Below are 21,479 nucleotides of genomic sequence, written 5' to 3' on the forward strand. Positions count from 1 at the left end.
GTTTGCCTTTCTCACAGTGGCCACACACTCCATTATCATTTTCACTGAGCTGTCTGCCACTACCTCTAGATCTCTTTCTTGGTCAGTCAAGACTAGTTCAGATCCCAACATCTAATACATGAAACTGGGTTTTTTTTTTTGTCTTAACTTGCATAACTTTATACTTGTTTACATTAAAAATTATTATAATCATTTCTGTCATTGTTGTTGTTACATGTAACCGACCTTTCTTTCTCGTGCAAGAAGCCCAAAGTGGCTTACCAGATTTTCCTCCTTTCCATTTCATTCTCACAACAACCCTGTGGAATTGACTAGACTGAGAGTCTGTGACTGTCCCAAAGTCACCAAATGAGCTCCATGGCTTAGTGGGGACTAGAATCCAGATCACCTTGGTCCTTGGTCCAACGTTGTAACCATTGCACCGCCCAGGCTTTCACACATATTGGCTATTCTTCCAGTTTGGAAAGATACTTTTGGGATACCACATAATCGCTGCTTGTTCCAACTGTCATACATAATTTGGTGTTATCAACAAACTTGGCTGCTTCCTTGCTCACTCCTAACTTCAGACCATTTATGAATCAGTTGAAGATCATAAGCTGAATGGCTAATACTGAGCTATAGCACTTAACGCTATGTATGTATAAGGTGTGTTCCTACATACAGGGGGAATCCAATATGAATATCTCAAACTGAAAACTCTGAAAGTTGTTAAAGCCAAGATCATCCACATAACACATTGTGAGATGTGACAGAGGCTCTCTATGCATAGGTGGTTATTTGCTCTAGAATAGAGTCCTTATATATAAGCGAACAGTTCAGCGGATATTGATCAGAAATTCACTAATTGATTCTCAGCTCCCAGCAACATACAAAAATGTAGATGAAAGGATAAGCAGTTTAAAAGATCATCCAAACCTCAAAGCCAATTTCAAGCTTTTAAAGTCAATCTCTGCCTATCAACTATGGGGTAAAGAGGAGGGTCTTTTTGCACTACACAGACAAAAGTTATGCTTTGAAAATACATGTAGGATGTCTCATTTAATTTTGTGTAATAGTCACTTTTCAGTGACAAATGTCAGATCACTGCATCTTTAAATGTGTTAAGATTTTTCAGCATTTACAAAGAATGAAGGCTCTGATTTTGTAATATGTTGAAATAAGCCCATGTATCAGAATATGTGCATTAATTATGTGCTTAGATTTTTTTTCAAATGTTGCTTTTACTTTACTAAACCGATGGCTTGTTATGAATAATTTAAATGAATGGAAGAGAGGCGCTTCTTAAATAAAAGAAACAAGATCCACATGGTTATTTAATGCTGAGAAATAAATAAAGAAGAGCGTAACAAACAATGAAACAGCACTAATTGATTTCTTAATTGCATCAGTGATTAACCATGCAGATAGAATGCTCACCTCAGTATGGAAATACATTTCACCTTTCATTGCATTATAAAAAGATAACTTCAAGTTAACGTCATTTCCCAGATTTACGACATAGTCCACATAAAATGTAAACACAGAAGCTAATACTCTAATCCTAAACATAAAAAATCATAAGAAATAAATCATAGGAAAAGAAAAAGTGGGATATAAATATAACAAATAAATAAATACATACATACACTTATTAGGGAGTAAGTTTTACTTCTGATAAAGAATAATCAGGATTGTACTAAAAGGTTATCAGTCAGTGTGCACATTATCTAATCCTGAAACATTATCAAAGTTATTTCAAAGAAATGAAACAAAAAGGAAAATGCCCCCAAAAATGAAGGAAAAGACAATTGTGAACAGAGTTCATGTTATTTGCTTTTTCACCTTAGAAATCAGCCTTAGAATTACGGCACACTTTCCTCAGAATATTTTATGCATTAACATGGTGAGAGGACCATAAGATGTTCTAGTGAATCCCTAGTGAAACTGAATTCCTCATTATGCTGTCTCAGAGCTGGTTTAGATTTTATGGTTGTCATGCAGGGCCTATTGTCATCCTTCCATATGTATCTGCTACCACAAGTAGAGCTGATTTGGTAATATTTTGGTAGAGTGGAGATAAAATACAATTTTAGCCTTACCACTGAACATGTTCCAGGAGGAACATTTGTAGTGGTGTAATGAGATTCCCTGGTCATTATGGTGTGTCCATCAATGGCCATCACAAAGAAACAGTTGCCAAATTAGTAGTACTAGTTGTGGTTTTATTTCCAACAGTCCAAGTTTTATCTATTTAAGCTACTTCCATACATCCCAGATTTTCTAAGCCATGCATGTAAAAATATAAAAATATACATGCATGATGTAAAATAAAAACAATGTAAAATAAATTTTACATTATTACCCAAAAAAGCTCTAAAACAGGGACATTTTTATAATCAATTATAAGTGAGAGAAAGCCCGGGAGAGCAAATGCGTTTTCAACAGGTGTTTGGAGCTTGCCACAGTTCTGGCTCTTGAATCACACATTTGGGAGGGTGTCTTGGGTGGTGCCACTACTGAAAAGGCCAGTTGGTAACTCTCTGTTGTTCATGAAATGACCAGTAAGGTCATTGGCCAATATGACCAATGGATGATTGTTCCGGGCCAATTTTGTGTAGGGAAGATGTTCAGTTAAGGATCCTGTCAGCTGTGAATCCTGTCCTTGAGACTTTGAATGTCAACAACAACCTTCAACGTTGGCTTGGAAGCTCGAAGATAGCCCATGAAGTCCTTTGGATGCATTATAATCCGGATATAGCAGGTGCTCCAGGGAGAATCCTAGCTGCTGTGTTCCACTCTAGTTGTTGCTTCTGAACCAAGTCAAACTGGCCTTTGTGGGGTTCTGCTATGTGTAAACAACTGCCATCATTGTAACTAAACCATGTAAATGCTCATCCCATCAGGCGAACCATTTGCAGTCACTTCTATAACCCAGAACATCTCAGCAGCCGGTATCCAGACTTGTCAAGCGTATGATCTGGCAACTTGATTGCTACATTTTCCACAACTTAAAACAAAAGCAGTGAATTTGGTGCAGGGGGATGTTATACAGTAGTCTAGGAGGATGGCACCCATAGATCAAATATTAATATTACTAGAAATATTAGTCTTTGGAAGGAACTGTTTAAAAAATCCCCGAGAATGCCTTTAATTTAAACCATACTGGAACTTGGATAGATACTGGCTCAAAATTATTGATTTAGATTTAGTCATACTTCAAAATTGTTGTTGTTATGAGCCGTCAATAATCTGTGGCAAATCTTTGAATGAACAGTCTCCCAAATATTATATTCTTGGTAGCTCTGCTCAGCTCTTGTAAATTCAAGACTGTGGCTTCCTTTATGTAGTCAATCCATCTCATATTTAGTCTTCCTCTTCTTCTGCCTTTAAAATTCCCTAGCATTACTGTCCTCTCCAGTGAGCCTTGCCTTTGCATGATGTACCCAAAATATGACAACTTCAGTTTTGTCATTTTTCTTTCCAGAGAAAGTCATTTTTCTGTTGGTCCAGAGTATTATCAAAGCTCTCTTCTAGTACCTTGTTTTAGTTTCATCATTTTTCCTTCTCAGCTTTCTTCACTGTCCAGTGTTCACATTCATACATACTGATTGATAATACAACAGCCTAGATGAGATAGTATTGTAGGTTCACTGAATCATTCGCATAGTCCATTTATTTCTATAGGTCTACTCAAAGTAAGAATAAATGTTTTCCAATTGTTGTGTCTTTGTCAACGTGTAAAGTCCAGATTTGAGATCCAATTGCTATCAATATTATATCAAGGATCACTCTTACTTTACTCTATAGGAAGTTGAATATTTTGCTTTATAGGTACAGGGTAATAACATTGAATATATTACATTCATAATATATATATATTAGTTGTCAGCCTTTCTTATCAGAGAGTTTAATGATTCAAATTCATGTGTACTTGACTATGGACTTAGATCTAAATTACCGTATTTTTCGCTCTATAAGACACACTTTTTCCCCCTCAAAAGTAAGGGGAAATGTCTGTGCGTCTTATAGAGCGAATGTGTGTGTGCCCGACGCCTGGGATGCTGCTGGCCCGTCTGCACCATGTGGCACCACCTGGCCGGCACGCGCTCAGCACGCGCTGCTCCACCCCCCCCCCCGGCACAGGTGAGAGCTGTGCTGCTCGGGGGGAGCGGTGTGGAGGAGGAGGAGCCGCGGGCTTTAACCCGCCGGCCACACGGAGAGACGGACTGCTCACCCCCACCACCCGGGAAGACCTGCTGCCTCACCGTCCGGAAGACCACCACCACCATGCTGCCAGCCCGGCTGCACCACACCTGGCCGGCACGCACTTGGCGCGCCCTGCTCCGCCTCCCCTCCTCCGGCGCAGGTGAGAGTTGTTAATCACAGGTCGGTGTGTGTTTTCAAATGGCAACCCATCTTTTAATGAAGCCCATGGAGAAGTGATGGGGAATGTGCCTGTGATTATCAGGAAGCTTTCCATGGATCCCTCCTCCAAAAACTAGGTGCGTCTTATGGTCAGGTGCGTCTTATAGAGCGAAAAATACGGTAAGTAGACACAGTAATTTGTCCAAATTTGCTGTTTAAGTCAGCCTTACAAAATTAGCTGACTTAAACAGCCTGAACCCAGATGAAAAGTTGTTTCTACTTATGCAAGCTCTGTGGCTGAATCCTCATTAGCAATTACTGATCAAATTGACCAAATGCACCAAAAGAAATCTTCAAACAAAAAAGTATAAAGAAAGACCTACAACTGTGTAAGACATCCTGAAATAGAACTTCTGAATGACTGATACTATCATGTGGTTAGTTCATATGATGTCACCCAACATTTTATTGGGAACCAGTCAAGGCCACTTAGATAAAATAATAATAATAACTAAGGAGACATCCCTCCAGGAGGGAGAAACTATAAAGATGGTCTCAGAATATCCAAAATTGGATATATTGTTCAGAAAATGGACAAGACTGTATTTAATCTGTACAGTAGAGTATCTGGGTGACATGGAGATGTTAAAAGGACATGTGGAGTCAAAGATGTCTTTACTTATACAAAGTTTAATAAATAAACAGAGAAAAATCTAACTTCTGCAAATCCTCCCATGTGAAGTCAGCTTGAAGCCTGAACTCCAGGCAAAAGCTTTCTTTGTTTTTCTCTTTTCCATTGTATCACATTAAACTTTATTTGCTCAGTGAAGACAATGGCCTTATCTTGGAATGAGATCCTTATTCCTCAGCCTGGCGTGCACTCCTGCAGTACTTTCATATTGCAAAGACTCGACTCTTGTGAAATAATGAGCAAAGAAAAGAAGTCTTGACTTGACATAACGATAAATGAGGTGAAACTTTTTTTTTACCGTCAAGAAACTAAGGTTGGCGCATAGAAAAAAAGAAGGTTCTATTTTAATATGAAATATAAAGCATCCATTGTACAAAAAAGTATTTTTTTTTCATCAGAAGCAAAGGAAGAACAAAGATAAAGGCTGCAACAGAATGAATGAGTTGAGAAAACTAAGATAATGCCGTTGATAATCAGTTCAAGGCAAAGCGCTATCCACCAGGCCATCGGCCCAGCCCTAGGGGATTGCTTTTAAAAGTGTCCCTGTATGCATTTTCACTCTCCTCATTACCATACCTGCTCTTTGAAACTCACCAGTGGCTCCAACAAACTGCAGTGACACCTGCTGGAAAGAGCGGATGACCCGTCTTAATCAACTACTTCTGTGAAAAGTCTATGGAAAGAACTGCCATCTATCTTCACTTTGCTGTTCTGAAAGCTATTTGTCAATGGGTATCCTGAGAGCCACGACTATGAACAAAGATCTGTTTCTCTGCATTGGAAATGTGGCACCATGATCAAAGCTAAGGAGAATCTCCCACTTGTTCCCTTTGTTCATGAATATGTCCCTTCTCTTATTCGGCTACTAAGACTAGAATAATTACCTGTACTTTATTGAATGTGACTTTTATTCTATGAGAATGATTTCAGCAGAGCCCTGGATGGGATTGGGACCCTGAAGCAATCCATATAATTTTAACAAGGCATTTCTACTGGCATGAAGGCCACATGCAAAGTTGCAATAGCTTACAGTAGTATGCAAGGAGCCTGGGGTTTTGAGGGTGACAGTAAGTGGATGTTTCCCAGAAAATGTTCTGAACAATGCAGATAAATACAAGAATTATAACTAAGAGCTTAAATGCAATCATAAAGAAGTCCAATGAGTAGACGTTTGCAATTGACTATGCTGCTATACAGAATGCACACTGGGACATAACTGTGTTATTCATGCATGTACAAAGCAGGCTAGAACACACATTGCAATAAAGTTTTAGGATGACATTAATTTTAAAACAGAGCTTTCAAAATGCCACAGTCTTGTGTACACATAATTTTAAATAAACTTCATATTTTTCATAGATCCATTACTAAATGGACTTTTCCTGAAATGTAATAAGGATCTATATATGTTGTGCCTGTATGGACAATGTACAAATGAAGTTCAATCCTAAATTAAATTTGAAGTCACCACTCTGTTCTCCATGATATATATATCTACTTTTTAGTGAATATTCAAAACTTCTAATTGTACCACATTTGTGTGACCTCTAGTTATCAAGAATTCACCAGACAGGATAAATCTCACACATTTCAAATAAATCGGAAAAATAATGTGTCACAGAAATAATAAAAATCAGTTCGTGGTAAGTTTATTGTGTTGGGAAGAGTGAGAACTAGTCAGGAACCACACTGCTTGCTTTGTAATGCAGCTAGATTTTGCCTCAGTAACAAAAGAGTGGCAAAGGACCTCCAGAGTGGGAGATTCAAGAGCCGCAGGACTTCCAGGAAGTGGCCAACAATTATTGCAGCTGGATAGTCTTACCTTTGCTTAGCCAAGAATCCATTGGGTAATCTAGGCTGTGGTGTTACTTCTTGGGCTCATATATATCACAAGACTATTGTGAAGGTAAAATTAATTAACATGCATCAATGACGGAGTCTGATCTTTCAGAGACTGAAAGGAACATCATGAATCATTTGTGTTTTATTCATCAGTTGTATTCACTATTTATTACATTTTAATCCTATCCTTCCTTTGAGGAACTCAAATAGCGAATATGTTCCCCTACATTAACCTCACAGAAATCTTTTGAGGTAGGTTAAGTGAAAGATAGCGACTGCCCTTTTAATAGGTGTGTGTGTGTATAAAGAGAACTTCCAGTTTTTCCTAATTTCCACTAGATGGATAAGTATTTGCAGTATGATAGACTTTTAAAATATTTTATATTGCATGTCTATCTTTCCTATCCCTCTGCAGATCCAGCAGATGATTATTATTCTGAGTATAGCACTGAATATGCACAGCCAGAACAGATGGATACCAGATTTAGATTGTTTCCTACAGATTTTGACTGGCTTTATGAATACTTCACTGATGATGGTATTTTATGGGTCACACATGATGGGGAAAGGGCAATTGGGGGTGGAAGAGAAAGAGTGAGTGCTGGGGGACAGCAGAACTGTACAGTTGGCGTCATTTCAGAAAAATCATCATATTCTTCTCTCAAAGAGTCTGATCCTCACTGCATTTGCAGAACAAATTCTGCTGATCCAGTTCATTTGGGATTGCTGCTCAGAATAACAAGTACATATTTGTCTCTAGAGATTCAGGTTCATTGCTTTCAACCTAGCTTCTGTGTAAGGTCCCATTTCCCCATGGAACTGATATATTTAGGATCAGGGTATAAAATACACTTCTTTCTTTCAGCCTTGATACTATTCCTAAGAAAGCATTCCATTTATACTGAGAATGAGCTTACTTATGTGATCCCAAGAATGGCATGGAATGCTTCACCATGCCTTGACATTAGATATGTTATATTTGAAAGTGCAACAAACTCTTCTACTCTTCTAACATTTTAGACCCTTATCTTTTTTTTTAGTACTCAGTTTAGGAATATGGGTGTGCATGAGGCTACTAGCATAGACAGTGAGTTGCTTACTTATATATGGATTCAAAGTTAGCTGTCTACAGCTGACTATAGAGGTGGGTATTAATCCACATGATCCATGCTTGTTCCCAAAATTTAGGTCTTGAGTTTTTCTCTTGAAACAAGATACTTTCCCTTGTGTAACTGTGCCACATAAACACACATCACTGACTTTCGGGTAGCACATCAGCACTCATTTTCATAGCTGCTGTTAAAACTTTAGTTGCGCACATGCAGAAGGCTAATAATAAAATAAACTCCAATATTATTTCCTGTGCTAGTGAATCCATGCCAGGCCAAGCCGTGCCAGAATAATGGAGTATGTGAGAGGAACAGGAACAACTACACATGTCACTGCCCCAAACCATATGCAGGATCTAAGTGTGAGAGAGGTAAGTTATATTTTCACACCATTGTTACATTTACATAAAGCTGAACTGGTTATTTTGTTATCAAAAGAATGAGAAAACTACATTATTTTGCATTTTCATAGTCACATCATTATATAATTTTTAACAGACTATTATGGAAACTAATCAACATCCTCTGTCATAGAAGGTGCCTCTGTCTGATTTCTTAGGCTCTTCCCGTCCCCACTATCAGCACCAAGTTCACAGTATTCAGCAGGGTCCCCCGCCTCCTGGTAGCATTTTCCGGCAGCTTGTGTGGTGCTATCACATCACATCGTATGGTAAGGGAGTGATACACATTCCCATTAGTTTGAGCATCAGAAATAATTTGAGATGTGTTTGATTATATTTTTTTTTTCTTTTTGTGAAGGGCCAGACTAAATATCACTGTCAAGAAGAGGCTTCTTAAAATGGAGTCCTTGGGATGCTTTGGTTATAGTAGTAAAATGCTTATCAGAGCTCATGACATGCACCAAAGAGTGTTTACACATCACTGTTAGATATTCCTGAAATTATCATGGAAGCATTGCATAGGATGTGGAAATACCACATGATGAGCTCTGCACGCATCACGGCAGAAGTGTGAAGACTGCACCAAAGCTGTTCAAGCTGTTGCCATACATTAAATCTAATGAATAGACCAAGCCTAATTCCAAAGACTCCACAAGTGTGTGCCTGGAAGTGACCATCCAAGAAATGCACACTTAGAATTGTCCATATGGAACCTCCATTGAGCAAGAAAACAAATGAACACATTCAACTGTACTAATTTGCTAACTATCCATGATTACGATGAACTAAATTTGTACTGGGTAGAACAAGGAAGCAATGAAATGGAGGCATGATGAGGAGATAAGCTTATCTTTCTTGTTCTTTTTTGCATGTTCTGTATATCATAGTGGAAAACACATGTCAAAGAGTCAACTGCCACAGAGGAGATTGCCTTATAAGCTTGGTAGCTCCTTATTATCAATGTAGATGTAGATATCCCTACAAAACACCATCCTGTGACAAAGGTGAGTACTATCTTTGACAGAAATTGCTGGTTTCAGACACTGGCCACCACTTCTAATGCGTTCTGTTACAGCTTTCCTCTCTATATGTCTGGTCTGTTTTGTTAGAATGAAAGTTTTGTTCTCCAATTTTTGCGAGAAACTGCCTAACTTCTGTTAAAATATCCTTGAAATTCAGAGAGAAATACCACTCCTTTTTTCCAAAGTGTTAAGGATGACTTATTTTAGTCTGATTGACCCTGCAGGCAGAAAGACAATGGCTTATTCAAGGCCCCCCTGGTGAGCTTCAGGGCCGGTAAGGAATTTGATTACAGGCTTCCCACATCCACCCTCCTTGCATCTTCTGTCATAAAAGTGTTTCTCACCATCCAAGAGACGAATCTCACTTAAATGCCTTATACCATTGTATTTTCCAAACACTGACAGCGCACTCAGCTTGTCGACCAAACCCTTGCAAAAATGGAGGTACGTGTCAGAAGCATCGAAGAAGATCCAAGTTCAGCTGCAAGTGCCCTGAGCCATTCAGGGGGAAGTTTTGTGAAATAGGTGAGGACATGATTTTGTGTTTCTAAGTGATGGGGAAAATGAGATGTGAGTCGTAGGGGCTCCCACCCTGATCTTTCTACTCCTCTGTGAGCAGTTTACCAAGAATGGGAATCTGTGAGTATCCCTGGAAGTGCTGCAGAATTTCACACATGAAAGTGGTTTTGGCTTCAACCTTGACACTTCCTGGTACGTAGGAAGTAGATTCAGGACCCCAAGACATATTATCCTGGGAAAGTTAAAGGCCATAAGAAGAAATTGGATGTGAAAGGAGGAGCAATTTTGTGGTTTGTAGACTGGGGAAGCGCAGACATGTGCAATTCTTTGTGAGAGACTATAAAAGAAGCTTCTTCTCTATCCATATGTGTATGAATATAACATGACAGTTCTGTTGTAGAACCCAAAGACTGTTTTGAAGGAAATGGTCATTCATACAGAGGAAATGTTAGCTGGACACTGCTCCAGAAGACCTGCCTTCACTGGAATTCTCACCTTCTCTTGGAGAATAGTTATAATGCATTTATGGAAGATGCTGACTATTACGACCTCGGTGACCATAACTTCTGCAGGTAACCCACTGTTCATGAATAGTTAACTGAAGCACTAACCCTCACTCCCTGTTGGCACTGGGCAGGCATTTTCAGAGAAATGTCTGCTTAAGACTTACTTCTTTGTGTAGGCGTTCCCTGTGGGTTGACCAGCCAGAAAAGGATTTTCCTAATGCACATTTATTATTGAAAATCCTGTTTTTATCATTCTTTTTAACCAATTTGATAGAGAGAAAAACAGTATTACAGAATTTGACCAACAATCCAGTGAGATATTGTTGTTGCCATGTACTGTCAAGTCATCTCTGCCTTGTGAAAGAATGCCCTCCACATGTCCTCTCGTTGACAGCCCGGCTCTCGTAAACTCAAGGCTATGGCTATCTTTATGGAAGCAGTCCGTCTCATAGATGATCTTACTTTTCTTCTTGTGCCTTCAACTTCTCCTAGCTTCATTGTCTTCTTCAGTGAGTCTCATGATGTACTTGAAGTACATCAACTTCATTCTTTTGCTTCCAGGATGTTCTGGCTTGTTTTGATCTAGGAGTTACTTGTTTGTCTTTCTGTCAGCACAGGGTATTTGCAAAGCTCTCCTCCAGCACCATGTTTCAAATACATCAATTTTCTTCCTATCAGTTTTCTTCACTGTCCAGCTCTCACACCCATACATTGTGGTTGGTAATAGAATAGTGTGGATGACCTTGACCTTCATCTGCCATGAAATGCCCTTACACTAGATGCTTATTTCTAGTCCCTTCATTGCTGCCCTTCCAAGTTTCAGTCTTCATCCAGTTTCTTGGCTGCAGTTTCCATTTAAATTGAAGGTTGTTTTCAATAGCATGGTATCATCTTCATAGTTTAAATTAGTGATGTAACCTCAAACAATTATCATTCCCTTTTGTTCCGATCCTAATCCAGCTTTTATTATGCTATGTTCTACATACAGATTGAACATTGAGGGAGGTAAAATATACACATTTCTGATGCCTTTCCCTATATAAAATCACTCTGTTTCTCCATATTTGGTCTAAATAGTGACTTCTTGTCAACAATACAGGTTATGCATAAGGACAATCAAGATTTCTTTCAGAATCATCCATACCTTCATGTGGTCCACACAGTCAAAGGCTTTGTTGTATTCTATTAAGTCTTATCGGAAATCATTTGGTGTGCTCCAGTTGTAACATATATTTGCAATATGCTCTCAAGTGTTTCACATTCTAGCTTTCATGTCAGACACATCTCAATGCATATAAGATAGCATTCTTTGTTACAACATCTTTGCTTTGCTTTAATGGGAAATTAATGAAATAGTCTTTTAGTTGTTGCACTGTAGCATCCCTTTCCTGGGCAATGCGATATTGAATACTTCCAGTTTTTGTGCCATTTTTGTTTTCCAAAAATGTTAGCAATTTGTTAGCAATTCCTTGTTAATATTTGGTCCAATTCAGTGTCTGCAGCTTGGTATCTTATCTCGTCAGGGTGCTTTATTCTTTCCAAGTGCTTTCAAACCAGCCTTCACTTCCATTTCAAATATTGCAGACCCTCCCTTGTAGGAAACCTTGATGCAAAGCAATCCTATTGGCCCTAAAAGCATCTTGAAGGCCAAAGGATTGTTTGGGTTCCTAGTTCAGAGGTCAGAACAGCTTGGATTCCTTTCCACTATGTCTCTACAGCCAGTGCAAAAACATGCATGTTGGCTACATCTCTAAGGTGGTAAGATTGACCTTGGAGAGGAGGTGGAGAGCACATTCCAGAATCAGAGGAGAGCAGGTTCACAAGCATACAAGATATACTTGTGGTGCTCCAGTCCCCTTGTCTTCCTATCCAAAGTGCCTGAGCGACATAGTTGAAATTGACCGCCTGGCTGTGGAAGACTGTGGAAGCAAAGATCACCTCTCTGCTTCTCCTGTTCTGCTTGGAACACTTGTATTCCTGTGAATTTGGAAACGTACAGGCATCTGCACACTGAAAAAGTTGTATAAGAAATTTAAATAATTTCTGGTCAAGATGGACAGTATTCTGTACCATTGTACCTCTGTTTTTTCTTCTGTGTCAGCAGAACAGACCATTGGCACAGTTGGAATTCTTGATCCATGTAATAAGCATGAAGAGAGTGCAAATATTGATTTTTAGAATAAAAATCCTCTTGCCTTAGTGGTCTTTTCCCACTGGCTTGGGATCAGTATAGGATAGAAGAGAATGAGGATAGGTCTGCCATCCCCTTATGTACTTATATTGCTTGAGGAAAGCCTTTTAATGTTATGTTCTGGGGTGAATCATGCTCAGTTCTGCTATAGTTTGGTTCTTCAGCTAGTAACTTTTCTTGAATGATTCTTTTTCTTTTTCTTGAATGATTATTATTCTGAATTTTGAAACCTGCCTCTTTCAGGAATCCAGATGGTGATGAAAAGCCTTGGTGTTTTGTCAGTGTGGATAACAAATTGAAATGGGACTTCTGTGATGTTTCCCCTTGCTTGACAACAGGTGGAATATATAATAATATAGAATGTATTAAAGTTGAAAAGTGTGACAGTATTTCAGATTGTCAGTGATTTTTGTGTCATTTTTCTACTTCTAGAATACAGCCCAGAAAATTATAGTGACTCTAGCTTGTGTTTGCTTGCTTGCTTTATTCTTGAAATTCTGTGCAAGGGTTTAGTAATATTGTAGGATCTGTTATTTGTAGGGTTAGGATCTGAGAAGTATGCAGGTCTTGGGATATTTATAGTCAGGAGACATCCAAGGAAATGAAATATGAAATAGTACAACAGAACACAAACCTTTTATAGACTGAAGGAATAATATTCTACATGAGAGGAACAGCTTTGATTTTGTAGAGTTTATTTGCTGCAGGGAGTTATTTCAGCTGAAATGTGTCATTAGGAAAAAGAAGAAGGAAGGAACTAGCTCCATCTAAGCCATAGTGACTTGTGTACCAGAATTTGGTCAAGAGTGCTATAATTTCATATTTAGATATTGCTGTTGTGGATTCAGGATTGATACTTTTCTAATTAATTAATGAACTAGATGTCTTTAAGAATTAAAAGAAAGAATTAAAGCCAATTTCTAGTTTATACGGAAGTACCCAAACACTGACCCCTAGTACTTTCAGTTAAATGACTGTCAACCATTGTCAATTTTTTTGCCAAACCAAGATTTTTGTGGCTATTCTATTGATGGATCTGCAACATTTCACAAAGGACAGCTTCCATGGCTCTTCAAGAACTCAGCTATGACTATCTGTATGCCTATTTCTTCCCCCAATAAATAACATCATAAATGAAGGAAGGAGAACAGAAGGAAGGATGTGTTGATGAGCTTTTAGCTTATATGGGATTAAATGAGGTAAAAGGCTTCATATAAAACAGAATGCCACTATCATATTTCCAGATCTGATTGCCTCTTTGGTATTGCAGCAGAACCCTCCACAATCATCTCAATCCAGAATCCAGTAGCAGATAGAAGACCCAGTACATGTGGAAACCTAGAGATAGCAAGACCATTCAAGAGAATCTATGGTGGTATGAAGAGCACTGCTGGCAAGCATCCATGGCAAGCTTCTATTCAGAGGAAGTTCTCAATGGGCCTTGTTTTGCCAAAGGGACACTACTGTGGAGGAATACTGATTGAGCCTTGTTGGGTTCTCACAGCGGCACACTGCATTACGTAAGCAAACCTGCTGTATTTAGCTGATCCACTCCCACATGTGGTACATTACAGGAAAGAAAGATAACTTAAATCACAGAGAGATTGTTTGGTTGACTGGAACAGGATTGGTCAGATGATTTGTTGACTTGACCATTTTGTAGCCAGTGTTGCCTTCATAGGATCATAGAATAGCAGAGTTGGAAGGAGCAAGGGGGCCATCAGGTCCAACCCCTTGCTCGGTGCAGGACTCCAAGTTGGAGATTTTCATTTTTCCATTATGTATGAACATATGAGTATATGTATTTTTATTGATGTAGACTATGAAATCATGTTTGCATTAGGTGGGTTCTTCCTCTTTAGTATACACTTAATGTGATAGTTTCCATATCAGAGTACTTCTACATGACTTCAGTCCTATTGGCTAGTCAATGTGAGGATTCAGCTTGTGCCAAAGCTTGCTGAAATAATCTTGGAAGCATAGAAATGTGTGGAATCTATAGCAATGATTTTAGAAGGAAAAATTCCTTACAGGTGCATTGTGTGTCCAAAGATATGTGAGAACTGATATCATCATTCTGTTCACTCTGTCATTTTGTACAGAACTGATTCCACAGCGTAGCACCCATATGTTGTGGAACAGGAAAACAATTATTCAAAGCATTCCTTTAAGCATGTCTAGACCTACTAATAGGAATTATGAGGTGGCTGGTTCAGGTAGCACATGCTGGCAACAGTAGTAAGACGGCAGAGGACAGAGCTGTGTGTACCAAGAATCCTGTTCTGAACCCTTTCAACTATCCTGCAGTAAACTCAACTGCAAGTCTAGCTGGCTTTTGTTCATGGAATTGGAGATGGTCCCACTGAGGTGATTCCGTTCAGGCATCAAACTGCCTACAAATGGCCCTGCTCTGAGCCTCCAATACTTTATTCTTTGGGTATCTCTATAATTGTGCACCTTAAATACTCTCTGCTGGGGGCATATGTAAATGAAGCTGAATAGGCTTGTTTGTCTTTCATGTGGGTACTCTATGGGACACATTTTCCATGACAGTGAATTCCAGTACAGGTGCAGATGGCATTTGAGGTTTTCCACAGTTCTGCTTTATGACTGATTATTCTTTGGGTTGTTGTTATTTTTTTTTCCTTTATAGGTCCGAAGCATACACCCTCAAAGTGTATCTTGGAAAACAAGATCTCAGAAGGAAAGAGCATCATGAACAGTCTTATGATGTAGAAAAGATAATTAAACATGGACACTACACAGAATGGGAGGACATCCCACACAATGACATTGGCAAGTTCTCAGTTCCATGGCATGTGTTCCTTACAAACATTCTTATTATTGCTAGTGGGGATCAAAGGAGGAAGCAATAGGCAATAGTTTGGGGCATGCTACTTCAGGGCAAAAATATTATTAGGCAGACAGTTCAGATAGATAACAAATGTATTTTCAGAAGCTGAATGAACTTCTTAAGACCATCTATTTCTTCCCATGGAAATCAATGGGTTGGATTAAGGTTTAAGCATAGGCAACTAGGCTGATGGAAAAGTGCTTCCCAACATTCTCCTTTCTACCACATTTCTTCCACTCTCCTGAAAATGCAGAGAGAGAGAGAGAGAGAGAGAGAGAGAGAGAGAGAGAGAGAGAGAGAGGGAGGGAGGGAGGGAGGAGAGGGAGGGATGTCAGAGAAAGATTGAGTTTAGGGAACCCTTGTGTATAGGTGAGCTGTGGTTTGTGTGGGGAAAGGGATTCCTGAAAGTTAGACAGAGACATCTTTCATGAATGGCCCATATTCATCAATGGAAATCAGATCCTAGATCTAATCTAATGAAACTTAATAGTAGTTCAGCTTGATTAATATTAGTAAATGGATCTTCTTTTTGCTTCATTTGGTTTACATGGAATTAACCGAGATTTATTCCCAAAATAAAGGCAACCCATTGTTCTTCCTGTACCCTTTCCCTTTTGAGGTGATTAGCATCACAAAGGGAAAGGCACATTTATCTCCACCAGTCATCTGCTTCCTGACATGGCTTCCTGCTTCTTATGTACAATCAGGAAGAAGGCTCACAATTGGCTCACATGTACATTACTGACATCACCCTGAGACAGTGATGAAGAAGTTAAACCAGTCTGTAAAAGTGGAGATCTCACAAGAAGTTGAATAGCAAAACTTAAACATTTTGACTTGTTTCATCAAATTGCTTGATGCAATTTGGAATGAATAGGTAATCATTAATACACCAAAATAGTGTCTTCTCTTTTGCCTACAGCTTTGCTGAAGTTAAAATCAATCAATGGCCACTGTGCAGTGGAAACAAAATATGTCAAGCCGGTGTGCTTGCCTGATTCAACATTTCCTGTGGATACGGAATGCTACATATCAGGTTGGGGAGAGACTGAAACAGGTATGCTGGTGATGGTTCATGCAGCCGGTATAGTTAATACACAGGTGGATCCTATATTAATCTATACAGACTTTGGGCCAGTCACTGACTCTCAGCCTAACCTACCTTACAGACTTTTATGAAGATAAGATTGTATGAAGGAAGAATGTGTAAGTCACCTTGAGTGCCATAAAGGGAAAAAGTCAGGATAGAAATATAATGTAGAAATCAATAGATAGATAGACATTTTACTGAGAGTCTGCTGCTGCTGCCAAAAGTGGTAGTTGCTAACTGAAATATAATTCCCTCAAGCAAGTTGCTTCTTGGTCCATATTTGCCAAGATTCTGCAAGTATTGAGAATATGAAGAAACTGAGTTCCAGCTGACATGTTATTTCTGATGTGATCAACTCACTAAAGAGATTTAATCTTGTTAATTTCACATAATGGCTATGTAGTTTGAAGGCACACTCATGTGTTTAGAACCCTTCTATATTTATGGAGTACTAAAAGGAATGACTATGCTAGAGTTAATCTTAGTTTTCAAATATAGTCCCTGACATGTTTGAAAAATTCAGATCTCAATGTAAATTTACTTTGCAGTACATTTACCACATCAATCATGATTGTGTGTGTTGATCCAAGACATTTTCAAATCATAAAGCAATGATTTTTTCAAAATCTGAAACATCAACCCTGTGAACCATAGGCAGCATCTGGGTGCCATAAGAAACTGCAGACTGCCTTCTCTGCACCTGTAGGCAAAACTACAAGCATGGAGGAGGAGATCCAACCATGGGTTTTCTCTCCCCAGCCATTACAGAAAAGGCTTGTGATCTCATAAGAAAAGTCAGAAAGGGGCAAGGAGGAAAGGCTAGGATATACAATATTCTATGGTATGTCCAATCTGTACTCCAATCCACTAAAAAGTAAGTTAGCTAGATTGGCCAGGAGACCCATCTAGCTGCTTTTTGCATTTTCAGTGGAGGACCAGAAGCAAAATCATCTCTGTTATCCTCTTGCCCTGTCTGTTTTTCCTGCTGGGTGAGGGATACACAGAGGGCTCCCATAGGGTTTCCCCCTAAATATTTTATGTCATGTTGAAGATAGATGTATGAAAGAAACATTTATGGAATGGTGGGAACCATTGTGAAACATTCCTGGAGTTTTTAGCACAACGTTTCATTTTTCTTTCCAGTATCAAAATCTGAGGAAACTAGCATGAGAGAGTGGGTAGTGATTCTGGAATCAGTCACAAGTCTTCCTTCCCCTCAAATTCCATGGTACTTTTTTAGAACTTTTAATAGCTCAGCCTTCTGCAATCCAGTGCCTTGCAGATGTGTTGTACTATCCAGGGAGTTGAGAACAGCTGCTATAACTATGCTCTCAGTTCCCAGATAAATGCAGTATGGGAGAGGGAGACAAGGTCCTTATTTATTTAATTTAAATATTTAAAATATGTTTATGATACACGTCCCTTTCAAGGTAGCTCCTTCATTATGAATAATTGGGCACCTTCGCATATGGCCATGTTGAACTGGGAACTGGAAGTTTTACTACAGCTTCATTGGCTGAGACCCCTTGGTTGAACCAGATTGCAGTTCACTGTTATGTATGCCTGTTATGTAAATTACCAAGCTGGTCTCACACAGTGCATGAAAAAACACTGTGACATCTACTTTAATGTTGCATCTGTATACACTATCATTTACAATGGGAGACATTTCAGAGTCATCGGCTGATCATAGGCTGCTGTGCAAGGGTAGTTCCTACCCATCGGAAAGTCATATAATTTCAGCACTTGTTTCTAGAATCATGTAGACATCCATTTCAGCTTTTAAACATTTAAATCAAACTCTGATGGCACTTGGCTGTTCTCCCAAATTCCTGGCTGTGGGTGAAGCTCCGATTTCACAGGTGAGAAGGGATTGCAAATGTCCCTTTGCCAAGCAAAGCCACCAACAACCACCACTCATTATCTGTGCAGAACAAGTCAATTAGTGGAAATCTATTACAAACAGTGAGGTCAGAACCTGCTCCAGACATTAAAAATAAAGGTTTGGGTTTTTTTTTTTAATGAACTTCAGCTGAAAATTCAGAATGTGCAAATTGTGTTTGGAGTGAAAGGAGAAACAATATCAGGTCAAACTTGCCTCCAAAGTGCTAGTCACCATTTCTGTCACATGCGGCTCCTCATCTTGACTTAATTCAGGGAATCAAAATGGAGTGAATGAGTCTATAAGCTTCCATTTACAGATTCTGAGCCATAACTAGGAAAGAAACCCAGCAACTGTGACAGTATTTTCCAGCCTATTGGTTTGGATAAGTTTTTGATAAGCAGCATCTGGATCTCTGGATGCATATTGAAACTGAACTGCCAAATCTATTCATGTTCAGCTAAACCTCTGTGACATCCTGTGAGTTTTTTGGAAGGAAGAAATTATTCTCATGCTTAAAAATAACATAATGAGAGCTTTCTGAAAAATGCATTTTCCCCACTTTTCACTTAATGAGTTGCTGTAAAATTGCAGGTGGACAATATGTCAATCATGTTCCCAAAAGTACCCTGATGTTTTATGAGCAATATAATCCAATATGAAGTGTATACATCTTTTGATGTAATTCATATTGAAAGTAACAAGCATCTGGTATGCAGATTCAGTAGATTATGTGCTGACAATATGAGTTAATAAAACATCATTTCTCTATGACCCAGGCACCATTACAAACTAGAACATTCACAGTCCACAATCTATGTATGCTGTCCGAAAGTGAGAGAATTATCTGCTTTGGTGCTATTAAGACTGCTTTAAAATATTTTATACGCACACACACACAGTTTGTTTCCTGCTTTCAAGATAGCTTAAATATCAAAATAGTTCTATGCCCATACCTTCTTAGTTAATTTCATAAGTGAACCATAATCTGAAATTCTGCTTCACACATGCAAGTACAACAATCCCATTATATCAAAGTAGCTTTTTAATGTCACAAGGAGCACGAGGAGCATGATCAACCAACAGAAGTTAATTTCTTGGAATTCAAATTCCCAATTCAACATTAATTAAAAAACCAAATCATAGAAATATGTAGCTTGAAAGGTTTCATTTCATGAAATGAAAGAGAGTTTCACTCATGAAATGATCCCTTCCACCCTTTAACTCATGAACAGTAGTTTCTTTTGAATCCAATACATTACCTTTATGGTATAGTCCTTTCATGTGGCAATAGGGTAGTTTGCTAATTCTTTGATCAAACCAAGCAGGCAACACCAGCATAGCATGTGAATATGTTGCCTGCATCCTGTCTATTTCTGTAAATGATATTGAGATAACATAACATGTTCAATGCATTTATTTGCAAAGGCAGATAAGTATATAGCTTTTTACAGTGCAGTTACTAATCACTACTGCATGTTGCAAAAATATTAAGTTATGTATAACATATAATCTCTTCAAAATTATAGGCTTCCTGTGTGTATATATATCTTCATAATTCCCAGCTGACTTTATTGTGCATTACTTTGTATCTCCTGCTTCCACTTCTCTTTTTAATCTGCTCCAGTTATATGATGTTGCCTGCTTGAGTCATTTATCTGCAACAGCAAGTGTGCTATTAAATATGGGTTGTGGAGAACATTTGCTAGATGAAGAGAAACAGACCAGTTACAACCAAAATTAAAATAAAATAAAATAAATAAAATAGAAAAATAGTTTGGTAATCTTTGGTGCAATGAATCAGAAATAGCCCCACAGTTGTCAGGATTTGGTTCAGTTCTGGTCTGACTCATTTTTGCCTTTGAAAGTCTAACACCCAAACTCTTCCATGATCAGTATCTTCCAGATGTAATAAAAATATTGTTATATTTCAAAGTAAACATGTTGTAGAAATGCTGCTTTGCAACACTAAATACAAATTTGAAAGCATTTTTCCCTGGATAGCATTTCCCTTCCCTGTTCTTTTCCTACCACTACTCTGTTATACTTCAGGCAAACCTTTAATAACATTCAGTAGATAGATTTAATATACAAAATGGACAACCTTATTTTGGTGCTGCCAAAATTCTATGATCTCATATAATGAAAAGAAAGATTTAGCACAAGCAGATAGGATGTAAGAGATTCTTCATTTTCCTGGCATTCATCCTGCAGGTGCATCATCTCATCAGTTGTTAGATGCCAGAGTAAAGCTGATTTCCCAGATGCAGTGCAACGCACCAAGTGCATATAATAACAGACTGGATGAAAGCATGCTTTGTGCAGGAAATCTTCAGAGAACAAGAGCTGATACTTGTCAGGTCTGTTGCTTTTTTGGTATTTGAACACTAATTTCTCTTTTAACAAAATGTAAATAGGCTATGCAGAGTAATGTCTGGCAGGGTACTACATATGTATCTGCTTCTTGTATCAGATATATTACAACAACCTCCTTCCTTTCAACATGATGCGAGAGGCATGTCCTTCAAACTAATAGGTGACAGGCAAGCCTGTGGGACTGTAAGCCATGAAAAACTGAAGTTTCACCATTGGACGAAGTTTTCCCCAGCACATCTTACCTATATGACCCATGCCTCTTTTCCAAAATCACCCCACGTTCTGCAACTGGTATAGGTCCTTTATGCTTAATGCCAGCTCCAGGGTTTTAGAACACTTGGGGAAGAGATCTTCAATGGGCTCACTACTAAAGGGGCCTGTCTTTTCTCCTCTATTGACACCAGCAAGTATTGGTCCTCTTCTTTTCATATTTGCTAACACTTGCTTGTTTCAAGGGGAACAATACCTACTGCATCTCTACTGTAATACCTACCTACTGTAGCAATACCTACTGTATCTCTTCCTCAGTCCTCACATTGTGTTTACCAGAGAGCCATGCCCTTGAACAAACCAGTTGAAAGACTGAAGGGAAGAATAACTTGGGTGGGGTTGTTAGTGGACTCCTACTGGGATGTCAGTTATCAGCACA

General features: G+C 38.7%; 1 protein-coding gene across 3 annotated transcripts in view; it reads left to right on the forward strand.

Moving 5' to 3' along the window:
* The window catches only part of HABP2 (hyaluronan binding protein 2), a 42,745-nt gene that overhangs the window by 11,895 nt on the left and 9,371 nt on the right, over window positions 1-21,479 (forward strand). For 2 of the 3 annotated variants that reach the window (XM_044439212.1, XM_044439203.1), the window contains exons 3-12: window positions 7,296-7,418; window positions 8,250-8,360; window positions 9,278-9,394; window positions 9,818-9,937; window positions 10,332-10,503; window positions 12,872-12,966; window positions 13,899-14,148; window positions 15,282-15,424; window positions 16,405-16,539; window positions 20,669-20,814. In XM_044439212.1, coding sequence (XP_044295147.1) covers window positions 7,296-7,418; window positions 8,250-8,360; window positions 9,278-9,394; window positions 9,818-9,937; window positions 10,332-10,503; window positions 12,872-12,966; window positions 13,899-14,148; window positions 15,282-15,424; window positions 16,405-16,539; window positions 20,669-20,814 — 1,412 coding nt within the window. The remainder of the gene's footprint in view (window positions 1-7,295; window positions 7,419-8,249; window positions 8,361-9,277; window positions 9,395-9,817; window positions 9,938-10,331; window positions 10,504-12,871; window positions 12,967-13,898; window positions 14,149-15,281; window positions 15,425-16,404; window positions 16,540-20,668; window positions 20,815-21,479) is intronic. The other variant, XM_044439222.1, reaches the window with a different exon arrangement.

Source organism: Varanus komodoensis, unplaced genomic scaffold (assembly GCF_004798865.1).
Source record: "Varanus komodoensis strain SLA01 unplaced genomic scaffold, ASM479886v1 scaffold1, whole genome shotgun sequence".
In the NCBI taxonomy this organism is placed as follows: domain Eukaryota; kingdom Metazoa; phylum Chordata; class Lepidosauria; order Squamata; family Varanidae; genus Varanus; species Varanus komodoensis.